This window comes from Panthera tigris, chromosome A3 (assembly GCF_018350195.1).
Source record: "Panthera tigris isolate Pti1 chromosome A3, P.tigris_Pti1_mat1.1, whole genome shotgun sequence".
NCBI lineage: Eukaryota > Metazoa > Chordata > Mammalia > Carnivora > Felidae > Panthera > Panthera tigris.
In genome coordinates this window covers 61978042-61994147 of record NC_056662.1, presented here as the reverse complement: position 1 = coordinate 61994147, position 16106 = coordinate 61978042, and the positions used below count along the sequence as shown (strand labels likewise).

The window sequence follows — 16106 nt, the reverse complement described above, 5'->3', positions numbered from 1 at the left end:
CGCGAGGGCGTCCCAGGCTAAGCGGAGTGCGGAGGCCGCAGCGTAGGATTCCCTCGCCCCCCCCCCCCCGCCCCCACCTCCTGGCGGATGGCGCCGGAGCCCCCGGCTTCGTAGGTTGCGGGGACGCAGCGGGCGGGTGCGGCAGCTTGTCAGAGCCTGGCCCTCCAGGTTCTGTGTGCCACCGGTTTCTCCAGGGCAGGAGTCGCCGGTCGCGCCCCAAGGTCTCCGTTCTCTCTTTCCACACCCCCTCAAGGCCCAGTGACCTCGCTTCCTCCTCCTTCCTCACGTGCCTCCTGCCCATTTCTTGGAAGACCCCGTGGGAGGAAGGGGGTCACTTGTCCTGCCACTAGGAGCATGTAAGCCCCGAGGCCAGGGACGGGCCGTTGGGTTGTACCGAACCCCCAATTCCACAGTGGGAACCTAATTTACTGAATCAGTCTTCATATGTCAACATCCTCAGGGCATGGGTTTATTGACCATGCAGGAATCTTAGCGTACCCAGAAGTCTCCAGATTCATAGCCCTTTCCTACAGCTGAGGACACCCGGGGCAGCGGCCCATTTCAGCCACCGCAGGCCCTCCAGACCAGTCACGTGTGGGGAGGACTTTTCAACTGTCTCTATCTGTGGGCATGAATTACAGAATCCAGGCTGGGGCTTGTTTTCCTTACAAGTATCTGGGCCCTCCTTGTACCACTACTTAGATAGGACAGTGGCTTGGTGCACACTGGGTGGTAGTGGGGAAGTTCCATGCTCCACATAGCTGAAGTGTTCAGGACTAACATTCCTGGGGCATAGGTAGGATGGAGGTAGCCTTTCCTCCCCTAAGCTGGTTCAGAGCCCCATCCTCACACAAGCCAGTCCATACAACCTTAAGCTCTAAGAAGTTCCCCTCCTTTTACCCCTCACTCCCACTTCCCCTTCCCAGAGTTCTGGGAAACCAAGCCCCTCCCCACTCTCCCTGCCTCCCAGTGCCCTAACTTCTCCCTTTGGCCAGAAGCCAAAGCTGGCTTGAAGAGGCTGTGGCTCTGGTCTGGTTCCCAGCCTCACAGCTACCACTGTGGGAAAACACTGGCGCCTGGGCTATTCCCCGACTGGAGAGGGGCACAGGCAGGAGGGTAGAGACAATATTAGGGGCAGCTGACCCAGAACTATAGGGAGGTGAGGTTCGTCCAGCCCAGAATGTTTTAGCCCAAATGTCTTATCCCTACCACAGTAACATTGTTTTCTCGATTTTATTTGTCAATATAAAAATACTCAAATATTTACAACAAATAAATACGCGGGGACACAATAAGTTACACTGTTAGGAGCCCTCCTCCTAGGGCTGGGAGAGGATATGCAATATCCACAGCATGCCCACCCTCTCTCCTCCCTCCCCCTCCCCCCACACAACCTTTCCCAGCCCCATAAGGGAGGACATGTATAAAATACCACTGAACCCCAGGGCCAAGTGGGAGGCCCCTCCCACCCTTGCCCCAAACACACAGGAGAATCCATCTCCCTCCCCCCACCCTGAAAACATTCACAGCCCTAGGAGCAGGACCAGGCCCACCCCAGAGCCCTGGACCCCCCAAAAGGAGCACAGCACCCTGCCCAGCCCACCCCCATATGTACATCGCTGCCCCACACTGGGACAGGTGGGGGTAGGAGAGGCAAAGTGATACAACCCCTTCCCCTTCATAGCTCCAATGACTCACCAGGAGGACCCCCAGGCCAAGGGAAGACTTGACAGAAAAAGGAAGACTATCACACACACACATACAGGCACACACACAGAAACAGAAAGACTATGTCACACACACACACACACATGCACACACCCACATACACGTACATATAGATACAAACACACCCACATCTCCAACTTCTGCCTTGAAAAGTTTTGGCTGCTGGGGTCCCATGTGTCCGTGATTCACAGCCCCTCACAGAGAGGAGGAAGATGCCTTCTGCGAGGCTGGTGCCCTGGTGAGCCACACCAAGTGGCAGTGCCCGTGCTGAGCAGAGCAGGTCCTCATGGCCGGACGGGTGCTGGGCAGGGTCTGTCCCAGGCCGAGCAGGTGCCCGTGCCATGTCCCTGAGGTAGCTGATGCCTGTGCAAAAGTAGGAGCTGCACCTCCCACGCTGCCCCTGTGAAGCAGTGGGGGCCCCTCATACCGAGGACTCCTCAGGATTGGAGTCCGGCAGCGGCTGGCGCTGCTGCAGTTTGCGCCTCAGTTCATCAGCGAGCTCTGGCAGCGGGTGCCCAAGCCCGCCGCGGTCCTCCCCTCCCAGCTGTAAGCGGACGTAGCCATTGGCATTTGAGTTCCGCCCGCCCCCCAGGTGAAGCCGGGTCGGAGAAGGCAGGGGCTGGCCGGGGATGCCTGGAGGTGGAGAAGGGGGCCCGCCCCCGGGCTGGCAGCGAGCGTGTCCAGGCACAATCTTGAGGGAGCCGTCCGAGTAGTAGTAGCCAACAGGATCCCAGAGTTTCTCATCGGCCTCAGGGCCAGGCCTGAACGGGGGGCTGGTAGGCTCCTTGGGCAGCTCCAGAGGGTACACCAGGGTCCTCTCTGCCGCCTTGGCACCTTTCTCCAGTTCCTCCCGCAGCCGCCGGCGCAGGGACAAAACAAGCAGCAGCAGTACCAGGCACACGGCCCCCAGGGCCACCACAGCCAGCCACACCAGCCCCAGGTTTTCCAAGGGTGCCCGGGCCTCCAGGGTCACCGATGGACCCGCCACCACAGCCACCAGGTAGCCTTCAGCAGCCAGCCGCGCCCCCTGCTCCTCTGAAAAGCAGTGGTAGGCCCCGGCGTGGCGGGGCTGGGCAGCCATCACAACCAGGGCCTGTAGGCGGGCATCATAGAGGAAGGAGCCGGGCTGTTCGGCAGGCAGGTCCCGGCCCCCAAAGGTCCAGCGGGCATGGGCCAAATTGGAAGAGAGGCGGCAGGGCAGCACCAGGTCTGTGCCTGCCACCACGGTGATGTTTTTGGGTGTAAGCCTGACTGCAGCAGTAGAGAAAGAGAAAGCAGAGTTAGCACAGGAAACTCAGGGCCACGGGGAGATGCAGACATTCCAGCTCTGGCCTAGGGCCCGTCCTACTGGGAGAGGGACAGAAAAGACAGCTCACCTTTCTTATTGCCACGGAGGTTACAAATGCCTGAGGTGTCTGAGACTGTCACGTGCTGGATCAGCAAGGACCTGGTGGGGGAAGCAGGGTCTATGGGCATCCTGACGCCAACCACCCTGCCCTTCATCCCTGGTCCTAGCATGTGCAGAGACCCACTCACCCAGAGTGGCCACCCACGGTCACACAGCGGCTGGTGTTGACACTCCAGGCACAGTAGGGGTCCCGAGCGAGGACGCAGTCTGCGCAAGAGCGGTACTTCATGCAGTCAGCCAGGGGCAGCTGAACCAGCTGAGAGCGGGAGCCTGCAAAGAGAAGCTTCTGCAAGAGAAGCGAGGCACAGGACAGTCAGCCAGGCCAGGACATGGCCCAGGGGCAGCTTGGACTGCTACATGAGAGCAAAGGGGCAAAAGGAGCCAAAGCAGGAAGAGGGCAGTGCTGAAGTCTGAGGAGAGAAATCGAAGGACCAGAGAACACGCAGCGGGCTTATTACAAGCCATACACAATCCTAAGCACCTTATAGATGTGACCTTCTTAGATAGGAACAGCAGAACCACGAGGCTGAGGAATATAATCACACACACGCACACACACGCACACACACACACACGCACACACACTCCAGTACAGTATAAATAGTTCAGGAAGTGTGTTTTCCGCTAGGCCCGTCAGCCTTCACAATAGCACGAGCATAGCATAAGGTGTTTTCCTCTCTTTGAATGGTGACTGCCAATCTGTGTGTTTCTTCAACTACAGACTTTCTTTCTGCCATTATTCCATGTTCTGGAGAACAATTTGAGCCACGATAGTTGGTCAAAGGCAAGCACATGAAAGTTCAGGGGTGTCACAAACAGACCAGAAGGGGAGGGTAGCACTTTGGGGAAATGGTGAACGGGTTGGGACTGGAGGACAACTGGCAGCCAGTAGGAAAGCATCATGAGCGCATCATAACAAATGCAGTCCAAGAGGCCCGACCAACAGTGGCACCATCAGAGAAGAGGCTGTACACAACCTCAAGGGGTCCGAAGGAAGCGTGGAGAGCAGCTGCCAAGGCCCAATGCTGGGAACACAGCCCCGTGGGGACCTGGCTATATATAACGCCCGCGGAGCACAGATTCCGTGAGCACTCGTTTCCTGGAACTTGCCCAAGCTAAGTGAGGTGTGCTCGAGTGCCTCCCCACCCCTGTACTGGCCAAGCAAAGGACTAGGGAAGGTGTAGGGACAGGTGGGTGGGGCCTGATTACTACCTTGCTCCGGGATAGGACCAAGCTTTCCACAGGCTCCTGGTCAAACACCTGTAGCTCCTCGATCAGGTGGACCCAGGGCCCCAGGCTCACAGCCTTAAGCAGCCAGCCGTCTCCTGTGGGGGTTGAGGGAGGACAGGCGTAAATGAAAGGACACGGGGCCCCTGGGGCATCTCCAGATCTCCTTGCCCCAGACACACAGGCCTTCTTCCAGCCTCCAGTAGCCATGCCCACATAGCCACGTGCCTACCTGTGCCAATGAACAGCACTGTATAGGTGGCTCCATCAAGTCCTGTAACCCGGTCAGCCACCAGGTGGGTGAAGTTGGTGTCCTTCTTCACAAGCAAGGGCCGGCCCCACCGAGGCCCTACTTGCTCCTCCATCAGTGGGTGCTTCTTGATGAAGTTGAGGGTGTTATCAGGCAGCTCTAGAGAACTGGTATAGCCATGGCGTCGGTGCCAGTTGTTGATGCACTGGGGAGGAGTGAAGGGGGGAGAGCTGTCAGCATGTGGGAATGGTACTGCGGCTGAGGGCAGGAGCCCATCCCTGCTCTGGAGGACTCACCGAGCCTGGCCGTGGGCTGGGTACTGGGTCAGTATAGCGGCCCCACTTCTGGGCTTGCTCACGGTACTCCTTGTAGGGACCCTCAAATACCCTCTGGATCTCTTCCAACTGGTACTCGCAGACTGCTGACAGGTCCACATCGCCCCTGTGAGGACAAGGGAGGGACCCCGAGTCAGGCGTGGTGCCCACTTTACTCCAGCTCATGGCAAGTACCGGGAAGACAGGGACCAGCACAAAGCAGTCGTGGGCGTGTGCAATGTTGTTGCCAGCTTTAATATACCACTGGGGGCAGGGCACTGTGCATCTCCCCCAGGGAGGCTTTGAAAAGGGGCAGATGCCCAACATCTTCCTTGGCTTCCGGTCAACTGACCACTTGGACTTCACCCAGAAGACTGTACTCATCAACCATCCCTAACCCACAGATCCCTTCCTCCCACCCCTAAGGATTCCTGGCCAACTCACCATCGTGCACGAAAAACCCCAAAGAAGGTGGTGTTGTGCCAAGAGGCATCCTGCAGGGTGTGCAGTGCCTGCAGTTGGTTGAAGTAGAGCTGCCAGTCGGGGGCAGAGCACACCAGCCTCGCCTTCAGGAACGTGGTCCACTTCCTCTGCAGGGTCCGTGCACCCCCCATGTCGCCCTGGCAGATGGCAAGGGGACACTGCCAGTCAGTCCTGCCAAGCCGGCAGGGCTCCCAGGGCTCACCACTGCAGGACTCCGTACCTTGCAGACTCGGGCTACCCGAGCCACCACCTGTTCCGCATAGCAATCATACTCCACTGCCCGCTCACTGAAGAAGAAGTAGACCTTGTCGTCGTCCCCTGTGAAGCTGCCCACACTCTCTGGTATGTAGGCAGAGCCTACAAAATGAGGTTCTACAGGAAAGAGAGAAGGGTTAGCAGGGGAGGGGGTCCTGGGACCCTTGCAGGGCCCCCCACCCATGGCTCCCCCTGTCCGCACGCCAGTTCCTCCAGGCTCACCATTGAGCCAGAAAGCCAGGTATTCTGTCTTCATGGAGTGGTGAGGCCCCATGTTGCGCAGGATAACAGGCTCTGTACCTAGGAAGTTGTTGAGCGTGGCCGAGTACAGCTCGCCATCTATGGGAGACACATGATCAGGTAGACCAGAAGTGACGTGAAGACACATTCGGGACACACAGCCCCAAAGCGAGAACAAGTTCTGGGGGACTCCCCAGCCTGCAGCGGGGACAGCCACTCACCCACAAGGAGGCCAGTGTGGCCCTTGGCTGGGTCATAGGGACATTTCCCCTTCCCATCCTCAAACTCTCCACGCTCCAAAGTGAAGGTAAGCATGTCCTAGGGGTAGGGAAGAGACGAGGAGGAGGAGATGCAGAAGTGCCCGGGAGGGAGTCCAGAGAAGGGCAAGGAAGGGGACTGAAAGGAGAAAACAGCACTCACGATGTAGGTGCATTTGGGCTGGAAGGCGTAGGTACCACAGACGTACAGATGGGATGTGTTGTAGGGCTGCAGGAAGCGGATAAAGTTGAAACACTCCGTCTGGGGAGAGAAAAGCACCCAGTTAAAGTATGAGGACCTGGCACTTGGCACACAAAAACCAAGAATGGGTCTGGGACCAAGGGAGAGGGTGGGGGTGGGGTAGTCAGCATGCACCGCGAGGCCTGGCCGGTATCAGGGGCTCTGGCTTTCCTGGTGGTATCCTGAGCACTCACCTGGTTACTCTTCCCTTTCTGGATACACTCGGACTTCTTCTCAGCTGGTGCCTCCCACGAGATCTAGGAAGAGGAGGGGGCACATCAACATCCCAGGTACACACTGAGCATGTACCACAAGCATGGCCTGTGGCAGCCACATGGGGACACCAAGTGAGGACACACAGACCCCATTCTTTGGGACAGAAGAAGAGGACAGAAGCCCCAACCCGTCCCAAAGCTGTAGGTGGGGGAAAGCAGCATGCCCACTCTGCCAGGAGGTGGACCTGGACACTGAGCAAGATTTCCACAGGGGAGAACAGCATAGGGGCAGCAGGGTTGAGGGGACAGCTTGATCAAGCAAAGCCCCCCTTTGGGCCCTGCCACTCTCATCACTCCTGTGTGCCTCCCGCTCCCAACCACCCCCATTCCGCCTCCCACCCCACCCCCCGCCTCTCACCACTCCTTGCAGCTCCAGCGCCTCCACGCTGAAGGCAAACAGGGCCTCCCGGGCCCCCACATACAGAAGTCCTGTCTGCTCAGTCAGGGTCAATGTCAGGAAGTCCTGGATGCCCGTTTGGGAGAACCGCCGCACTACTGTGGCCAACTCTGCAGGGACAAGGGGGTAGTGAGCAGGGTGGTGAATGGGAAGGCCTTCCTGGAGCTCCAGGCATCCCCCTCCCCCCAGAATTAGCCTTCCTCTCTACAGTGGTCTCCTGGGCCCAATCACCCCTGTTCCCACACTGCAGCCAGCACCCCACAAGCAGATGCCAGCCAAGCACCCTGACTGGCAATAAAGGGCCTTCTTTAATAGCCTTTTGGCTCTAACAGCTCCACCCAAGCCTCCCTGGCCTTTCCCAGCCTGGGAGGAGGCAAATCTGGGCTGGTAAGGAGGAAGGAAAGATATCTCAGCCACAGCTTCCGGCCAGAGGAAGCCATCAGACTGATGGCCCTTACTCTCAGGGTCAGCAGCACCTCTGGCTGCTGAGCTGGGCTCTTCCCTCTCCCAGCTTCCTCTGCTACTGCTTCCTTTTTCACTGCCTGCTACCCACATCAGGGTCTGGCCAGGCCCTGGCCCCTGATCCAGTAGAGCAGTAGGTACAGAAGTTGTAATCACTCCTTGCCTTTGGAAACTCTTCACTCCAGCAGGACCTAAATCCAGGCTGCCAGAAAAACGAAAGCAACTGGCTGCTGGGACAAACAGGGATGACAGGAAGACTTAGTTGGGGCTAGGAGGTCAAGCCAGGGTGGTCAAGGGAAACCAGAAGCTGGGGACCACAGACAGAAACTGAAGCCTTGGGGCTGGGAAGCCTCGTTGTCATTCACCATGCAAAGTACTACAATATTAATATAGTCACAGGATTCCTACATCAACCCCCAAAATAGCTGCTGACCTGTCCTCAGGGTCCCCCTAAACCAGTCTTAGTCTTTTGAGCCAGACACAGGCTGGCAAGGGAGGGCTTCATTAGCACCCGAGTGGAGCCTGTGGGAGGTGAGCTCATCCCAGGTCCCCAGAGCACAGTGATGATACAAACACCTGACATCATCTCTTACTACAGGTGTGTGTGCTCAAAGGACTGTCAAGTCTGCTGTCCCCCCATGAGCACATGCATAAACACATCCAGGGCCACCAGAGGGCACAAGTGTCAGGGCAGCAGAGGGGGTCTATTAGGGTTGATAAGGGGGCTCCTGGGGGCAGAGAGCTAGAAAGACTTTGGGGAAGGGGGTGACACTCTTTGCTTTATGCCTGTCCTGGCTCAGTTTTGTCTCTGTGGGCTCTCAGTGTAAGCGCTAGTTCCAGAAGTAAAGCATGGAAGAGTGATAGAGAATGGTCTCTCTTCTTGCATAACAGGACCAGACAGGTCCTGTCTGAAGGAGAGATATCCCAGGACTCCCAGTTCTGGGTCCCTGGGGTCACTCACTCACATTTCTTAGAAAGCTGTGTCTGATACATTGGTGGGTTTTGAGCCCAATAACAGAATAAAGCTGGCATGATCTAGAAGCAATTGCTCTTCTCCCCCGAGTAGTCCCTCCTGGCCTTCCTCCTGAGGACTTTAGGCACTCACCCCCAGAAGATACCGTCTTCCGGGGCACCAGGTTCCACCACACCTCAGCCCCAATGCCCAGGCCCCACAGCCCCACTGCCAGCAGCCAGACAGCCCAGTGTGGGGCCATGGCAAACGCCCCGGCTCTAAGCTCCAGGCCAGCTGCCCTGCTGGGGGAAAAGAAAGGGTCAGAATCATAGCCAGAGAAAACAGACCGGAAGGGGGCCCACACAAGCCCATGCCGGGGAGGCAGTGACAGGCTTTCCCAGGAGGCCCCTGGATTCCCCACTTGCCCAGTCCTCGGAGCAAAGACCTAGTCCCCTCCCACACCTGGGTCCAGCCCCCACAGGTTTGGAAGGAGCTGGGGTCCCCCAGAGGGGAGGAGAGGAGCTGAATCAGCTGGAGGAATGGACACTCCAAGAAGCCTTCTCTAGCCCCCAGGCTCTCACCCACTCCCTCTCAACAGGAAGTTGTTTGAGAAAATAAAAAGGGGGCCCCCCTCCCCCACACTCAGGCCTGACAGATTTGAGGATTTCTTAAAATAACCTCTGGAAGCAGGACCTGCCCCCACTAGGGCTCCAGCCAGCCCCAAGATGTACTTCTGGCACGCAAACCCCTTGGCAGAGTGAAGGGGCATACGGTGGGTGGGCGGTGGCAGAAGCCCCCCAAGGAGGGAGACTTAATGCAGCAGGCGTGAGAGGGTCCCGGCCCCAGCCTCTCCCCTCCCCCAGCGCAGACAATAGCCAGGCAGAGCCCCAAACACCGGTTCCACATCAGCACGGCCGAAGTGGGGCCGGGAGCCGAAGGGGCCCAGCTTCCCGAGGCCCCTTTGTTGCCCAAGAAGGGAGGCAGGAAGTGGGTGGGATGGGCGTGGAAATGACCCGGGCCTCATCCTGTTCCTCGCACAGCCTCCTAAGAGACACTAACCCTCGGGCTGAGAGGTGGCGGGACAACAGAGCCGGCTCCAGTCTAATCAGGGATCTCCCCACGACGCTCTCAGGCGGGGGCGGGGGGAGACGAGGGGTGGGTGGGGAGCGCGAGAGGGGTTCCTCTTCGACCGCGGGGGACGCCCGGTGCAGGACAGGCGCCTGCTGCGCTCCCCCAGGATCTGACAAACCTTCCCAACTCAGGGATTGCGCCCCCGGGACCCCAGCCTGGGCAAGCCATCTGGATTAATTTCTACTGCCCTAGCCCTCCAGTGCCAGGTACAGAGACACAGAATCTGGGGACCTGCTCACCCCAAAACAAAGGGTACCCGCCAAGACCTCGTCCTTGATCACCACCACCGCCCCCCCCCCCCCCGGATTCTCCCCTCCCCCAGCTCCCGGGATTTGAACGCAAACAAAGCGGCGGCGCTGGGAGCGTGGCGAGCCCGGCCTGCGGACGCCCCCTGTCGGCCCAGTATCCCAGCACTGGAAGGGCGGGGGGCTGGGGATACGTTCACCCCTCCCTCCTCCGTCCCCCCAACACACCCCCAGCCTTCCCTCTGCCCCTCACCCTAGGCGAGGGCCAGACCCCGCGGCGCGCTCGGAGAATCGGCCAGCACACTGGTTCCCCCACCCCCAGCTCTTCCCAGGGCGGGGAAGCAGGGGCACGGCTGGGTGGGGGCTGGAGGAGCGCGGGGCCCAGGCGGTGCGCCCCCCACACTCGCCCACCCGGACCACGGGTGGCACGAACAGGGCTTCCGCGGCTGCAGGGTGAGCGCTCCTGCCGGGGACTGTGCGGCCCGGCTCGGGTCGGGAGCTTGGCTTTCCAGGACAACCCGCCTCCTCAGCCTGAGCAGGCGGGCGGGCGGGGGGCCGCGGCAGGGAAATCCGATCCCACAACATCGGCCTCAGTCCAAGCCCGCCCCAAACTTTCCGTCGGGGGTGGGGGAGCAGGGGGCAGCTCGGGGGCCTGGAGAGGATCCTGGCTGCCGACCTGACAGCAAGGGGGACCCCTGGTCCCATCAGCCCCGCTCCCCCTGACCAGTCTGCGCCTCCGGACGCTATGGCTGCGGGCACTGCTCGCCCGGCTCCCGAGCCCCCGCCTGGCAGCCCGCGGGGGGCGCAGGAAGGATCTCGGACGGACAGCTGTCCCCGCTGCTACCCCTCCCTGCGCCCCCAGACTCAGTCCCTCGCGCGTGCGGCAGCCCCTGACCGAGTCGGGGGACAAAGCGGCGGCCCCGGAGCCCTGGCGCTCCCGCCCCGCGCTACCCTGGCCTCACTCACCTCTTCTTCGCGGCTTGAATCCCTGGGCGCCGCCCTCGCGTTGGGCTTGGATCACGGTCCGCCCCTACCCGCGCGCCACCGCCCGCCTGCGCGCGCCCGCCCGCCCTCCTCCGCTGTCCCCTCTGCCACCGCCCCTCGGTCCCGGTTCGGCTCGGCGCCCCTGGGCTCGGGCTCCCCGCGCCACCGCGCCGGGCGCCGGCTCTTTCTCCAGAGCTGCCGCCGCTCTCCGCCCCCTCCCCCCTGACGTCAGGCGGGGTGGGAGGGGGTCGAGCGGAGACCGGGGGCGGGACGCTAAGGCCTGCCCCGGAGGGGGCTGAGACCCGCCGCGACCCGCCGGTCTCCCACCTCCCCGCCCGCGGGCTCCGACCCCCGACCCTCCCCGCGCCCTGCCGCCCAGCGCCTCGAAGTCGCGGACTGCGCCACCGCGCCGGGAGGTGGGGCGGGGGAGGGACTCCGGGCATTGCCTTAGGGGGATCGGACTCACCCGGTCTTTCTGAAGTGTCCCCTAAGGCCAACTGCGGACTGGGCGGCCGGAGTCAGGAATGGGGTTGAGGGGCTCCCCACGCTGCAGTTGCAGGAATGAACGCGAGCAAGCCACCTCGCAGCGAGTATCCGAGGGAGGGGTGCAGGAGAAACCGAGGCTCCTCTTCGGGGCGGACCTAAGTGGTCTCTCTTTTGCCCCCCAGTTCTACTTCGTTTCTTGGCCCCAACGCCCACTGGCCCCCCAGTCAGACTGGAACGGGTCTTACCAGCCAGGATGACCCACTCATCTCCCGCGAGTCTGCCCCTTGTTTTTCATGCTCCACACAGAGGGGCAGCAGCACCCTTACCCAGCTCCCGGTGAAGACAACCCTCCACTCCTGTTGCACAGAGCCTACCCCCAAGAAATGACTCCTTCTGATGCCACTGGGTGACTGAATAACAAGTGACATGAGCCCTGGTTTTCAGATGAAAGCGGCTGAGGGGAGCCGCGCTGGAGAACCAACCACCACCTTTAGAACAGCCTGCCTCTGCCCACACTGGCTCCTAGAAGTCACTTGTAGCTCTGGCCTCGGTGCTGGGGTGGACCTTGCCAGCTGGTTCTCGGAGCTGGGCAGGTGGACAAACTCCAGGGAGGCCGGCCCACCGGCACCCAGACACAGATGCCTCCTCTTGGCTAAGGGCAAATGACAGAGGTAGAGTCTGGAGCCCCGAGGCTCTGGTGGTAACTTTAAGCGGGTGCAGTCCTGGAGGGGAGGAACACTAGGGCCCCGTCAGCAGATCTGGATTATAAATCAGTCCCGACAGGAGCTTTTGTTCTGAGTTAAAACTTGGCATCTGAAAGTGGAGACCAGAAGAGTAGTGGAGATAATTGGGAAAAGCAGCCCAGTTTGGATTCAGTAACAATCGGGTCTTTGCTGGTACACATAAAGGCCCCTTCTCCCGCACTGGCCAAAGCCACATTTCACAGCTCCTTTCCACCAGAAAAAAAGCTGTGATCTTGGAGATGGCTGAAGATAGAGGGCAAGCCAGTTAACAATTAGCATGGGGTGGGCAGGGAAGGCGCTGTGCTTCAGCTGGCAGGGAGGAAGGTGTGTAGGACTCATCCAGGTTAGACCCTGGGTCTATTTGTAAGTGGAAGTAAACTGATATGCAAATACACCTTACATTTGTTCTGTGCTTTAGACTTTGCAATCTGCCTTCACATACATTTCCTCACATCATCCTCATGGCCACTCTTTAAAAGATAGGTATTGTTTCTCCGATTGTATAGATAAAAGGAGTCTTAGAAGGGTTAAGCAACCTGCTTAAAGTCACGTTGATAATTAGCAAGGTCAGAATGTCAAATCAGGTCTCGGGATTCCCAATTCTGTCTTTCCACCAAGTCAGAGTGTATCCAGACAACTTTTAAGCCCCAGTGTATCCCCTGCTGTTTTTCCTCACCTCCACTCCCACCCCCACCAGGCAGAGACTTGAGCTCCTGGCTCCACCTGCAAAATGGCCCCAGTGGAAAGTTTCAAAAGGTGGTTTGGTTTCACTGGCAGGGACAGTCTTCTGTGCCTTATGGCAGGCTTTTCTGTTCCTGCTAACAGACTCTGGGAGCCCTTCCCTCCCAAATGCTCCTCAAAGATAAAGCTGCAGCTCCCCCGCTCCCCTCTTCTACCTTCACTCATTTCCTGCTGTGTTCTGTTCATTTCCAGCACTAGCCTTTTCTGTGGGTGGGTGGGCAGAGGATAAAGTTTCCTGCATGACTACTTGCTCATGATTCATACTTATTAATAAAAGCACAACTGGTCAAAAATGAGGATTCCTGGGTTTTAAATTAAGAAAAAAAAATACACTTAAAAAAAAAAAAAAAGAGAAAGAAAAGGCTCCCGTACCTATCCTGTCTCCCTAGGGCCTGTCTGGCATATTCTTTTTAAGGAACCCACCCACCCTTCAGGCCTTGGCCTTGACAGACCCTCCTGCTCACCTGCTTGTGGCCAAGTCAAGGAAAGGCACAGATATGCTAAATGCCTTCTGAGGTTCTCTAAGGATCCACTGGCAGCTCAGCGCAGGCCAGTCCCTACAGATGGGCCCTGGAAGCTTTTTTTTTTTTTTTAAGTTTTATTTTTATTTATTTTGAGAGAGCACAAGCAAGGGAGGGAGAGGGGGTGGGGGGAGAGAGAATCCCAAGCAGGCTCTGCACTGCCAGCACAGAGTCCAACCTGGGGCTTGAACCCATGAACTGTGAGATCATGGCTTGATCTAAAGTCAGGCGCTTAACTGACTGAACCACCCAGGTGCCCCGGGCCCAGGAGTCTTTTTTTTTTTTTTTTTTTTTTTTAATTTTTTTTTTTTTTTAACGTTTATTTTTGAGACAGAGAGAGAGCATGAACGGGGGAGGGTCAGAGAGAGGGAGACACAGAATCTGAAACAGGCTCCAGGCTCTGAGCTGTCAGCACAGAGCCCGACGCGGGGCTCAAACTCACGGACCGTGAAATCATGACCTGAGCCGAAGTCGGCCGATTAACCGACTGAGCCACCCAGGCGCCCCCGGGCCCAGGAGTCTTATCTGAACAGCAAGCCCCCTCTTTTTCCTCCACATGTTGGTCATGTGCCATGGTGTCCCTCATTTGGGTTCTTTACCCCTAGCTCTCATGAGGCAGTTTTTGGACAGGGGAATGGAGCCCAGGGTTCACCCTGGGGTTCTTCAGTCAGCACTGCCTTGCCAAGTTCCAATGGATGCAGGAACTGTTGTTATCCCACAGAAGGGGAAATGAGAAAGCCTGGGTGAGCTACCCTTTGGGGATCTTTCTGAGGGCTTGGGGACTGAGGTGAGTGGGGACATAGGAAAAGGACTTCCTCTTTCTACTTCCTCCTAAAGGAGAGTTATCAAAGCTGTCCACCTGGGAAGCCTTTCCCTTCCCAGCCCCTCCCTGCCACCATCACCAAGAGGAAGCAGGAAAACATCCGTCATCACAGCCCCGGATGCTGCTTTTCCAGTGGCTTCAATCAGGATATCCCTCAGCCTTTTCCCAGGGGCTTAGAGATCTGGAAAGGGCAAGCAGTGAAGTTGCCAGCACCACTGTGGAATTCTTGGCCTAGAGGAGATTGAGTCTCTAACTGGTCCCGGGCCCGTTTGAGAAGATGTGGTCAGCTCCCAGCCAGTTCCAGAGAGGGCCTGTTACATGTCCCAGGGAATATCAGACGCCCTTGGGTGATCTCGAAGTGCACCCCTCTGCTCAGGTTACAGCTAGGTCTCTGGAGGAACTGAGTACTCACCAACACCTCCTTTCTCCTTGGTATCTATTTCCCTCTTGGGGATGAGTATGTTTGGGGAGCAGGGGAGGAGGGGTCAGTGCACAAGAATCAGGATTGGGGAGAAGGGCTCCAGATGTCTATGCTGATGGACAGCACCATCTTTTTCTCATAGCCACATAGAGGCGGCTTCAAGAACTGGAAACTCCCCTGTTCAGCCTCTCGGGCCTCTCTACTCCCTCTCTGCCCTTGGCAGTGAGAACAAAGAGGGGAAATTTCAAAGGTGATTTCCAGGTTTCCAGAGCAAACTGAAGAGCTGAGGATTAACTGTCAGGATGTGCAGTGTCAGAAGCAGGGGCAGCCCTGAGGGAGGTGAAGGAGGTTGGCTCACCAGAGCCTTTGCTCTTTTATCAGAGGATCTCAGGCCTACCTGATGCCGCTGGGGCCTCAGTGGTGCTCCGGCCAGGAGGGCCTGTGATGCAGCCAGGAACAGAAACCAGAACTCTCAGTCGAGTCACCCTGGGCATCCAAGTCACCCTGGCCAAGGACTTCTTCCACCTCTCACCTGGCAAAGGGAACATGGCAGGGAGATGACCCAGAACTCTGCCCTCTGAATTATAGATGCCCCCAGCTCCCAGCATTCTGGGCACCCAGCAAGGGAGGCAGCCATGTCTAAAACAGGCCCAGGAAGTGATGGGCTACCCTTTAGGTCTGCAAATTAAGCCACTTGGCCTGAAGGTGCTTTATTTTGAGGGGAGTCTCTCTCCTGGTTAGCCTGACTTACCCTGACCCCTGTGGCATGAAAGATCAAAGGAAAGGGGCACATAAACAGAGAAAGTCGTAAGCACCAGCCATGGTGAAGCTCCACCGGCAGACACTCGGGTTGAGCTGAGGCGTGGGCACAGGCCATCCTCTACTACTTCCACCTTTCATGGATGGCCCTTGCAACACCCCCTTCCAACCGAGAGTCAGGAGGAGCCTGAGACAGAGAATGGGGATACCCAGGGCCTTCCCGGCAGTGGGGGCGGAGCACAGGGCCCACTTACTTCTCAAGGGGGGGCAGGTCAAAGACAGCCAGCACTTCACTAACAATCAAGGCCCACAAAACTGATCTTGGGTAAAGCTGAGGGAAAGCAATAGCAGTATCCAGAACTGTCTTTTGGCTCTGCCACCAACCCCCCCACCCCCCGCTAGCCCCCCACCCCGACTTCTAAGTCTGGGGAGTTGATTCCAGAACTCAACAATAAACTGAATTAAGAGTAATTACAACCCTGACCCACCATTTCACTCTGTGTATCCTCCCCAGCAGGGTGGGGATGGGGTAGTCCCAGACTGGGTCCAAAAAATGTTACCCATCCCTGCTCCCTGGGTTTCTGACAGCTCTTGGGGCCATAGGAATAACTGCTCCTCCCTCAAGATTTACAAACAGCCCTCTGGGGCAGGGGGCGGGGCCTAGGAAGACCCAGTCACATGACTGTCCGAGGTGGGAACTCAGCACAGCAAATCAGAGATGTCAGGAAACTGGACACTGGGCAAGAGCCCTCAGGATAGGGAT

At 58.1% G+C, this 16106-nt stretch overlaps 1 protein-coding gene across 3 annotated transcripts; it reads right to left on the bottom strand.

Annotated features, from left to right (window-relative positions):
• Nucleotides 1-1231: 1231 nt before the first annotated feature.
• On the bottom strand, nucleotides 1232-15121 carry SEMA4C (semaphorin 4C). 3 transcript variants are annotated; one of them, XM_042981254.1, is made up of 15 exons: nucleotides 14982-15121; nucleotides 8643-8791; nucleotides 7037-7185; nucleotides 6598-6660; nucleotides 6326-6424; nucleotides 6127-6223; nucleotides 5888-6004; nucleotides 5631-5782; nucleotides 5372-5547; nucleotides 4910-5054; nucleotides 4596-4818; nucleotides 4349-4461; nucleotides 3265-3422; nucleotides 3105-3175; nucleotides 1232-2979 (listed from the first exon to the last, which is right to left on the bottom strand). In XM_042981254.1, exons 2-15 carry the CDS (start codon nucleotides 8749-8751, stop codon nucleotides 2150-2152), a joined length of 2502 nt encoding a protein of 833 aa, XP_042837188.1. In that variant the 5' UTR covers nucleotides 8752-8791; nucleotides 14982-15121; the 3' UTR covers nucleotides 1232-2149. The 3 variants fall into 3 exon arrangements, with proteins under 3 accessions (XP_042837188.1, XP_042837187.1, XP_042837186.1); XM_042981253.1 differs by lacking the exon at nucleotides 14982-15121 and adding an exon at nucleotides 10832-11038; XM_042981252.1 differs by lacking the exon at nucleotides 14982-15121 and adding an exon at nucleotides 10832-11038 and having other exon boundaries at nucleotides 8643-8788.
• Between the last annotated feature and the right edge of the window lie 985 nt (nucleotides 15122-16106).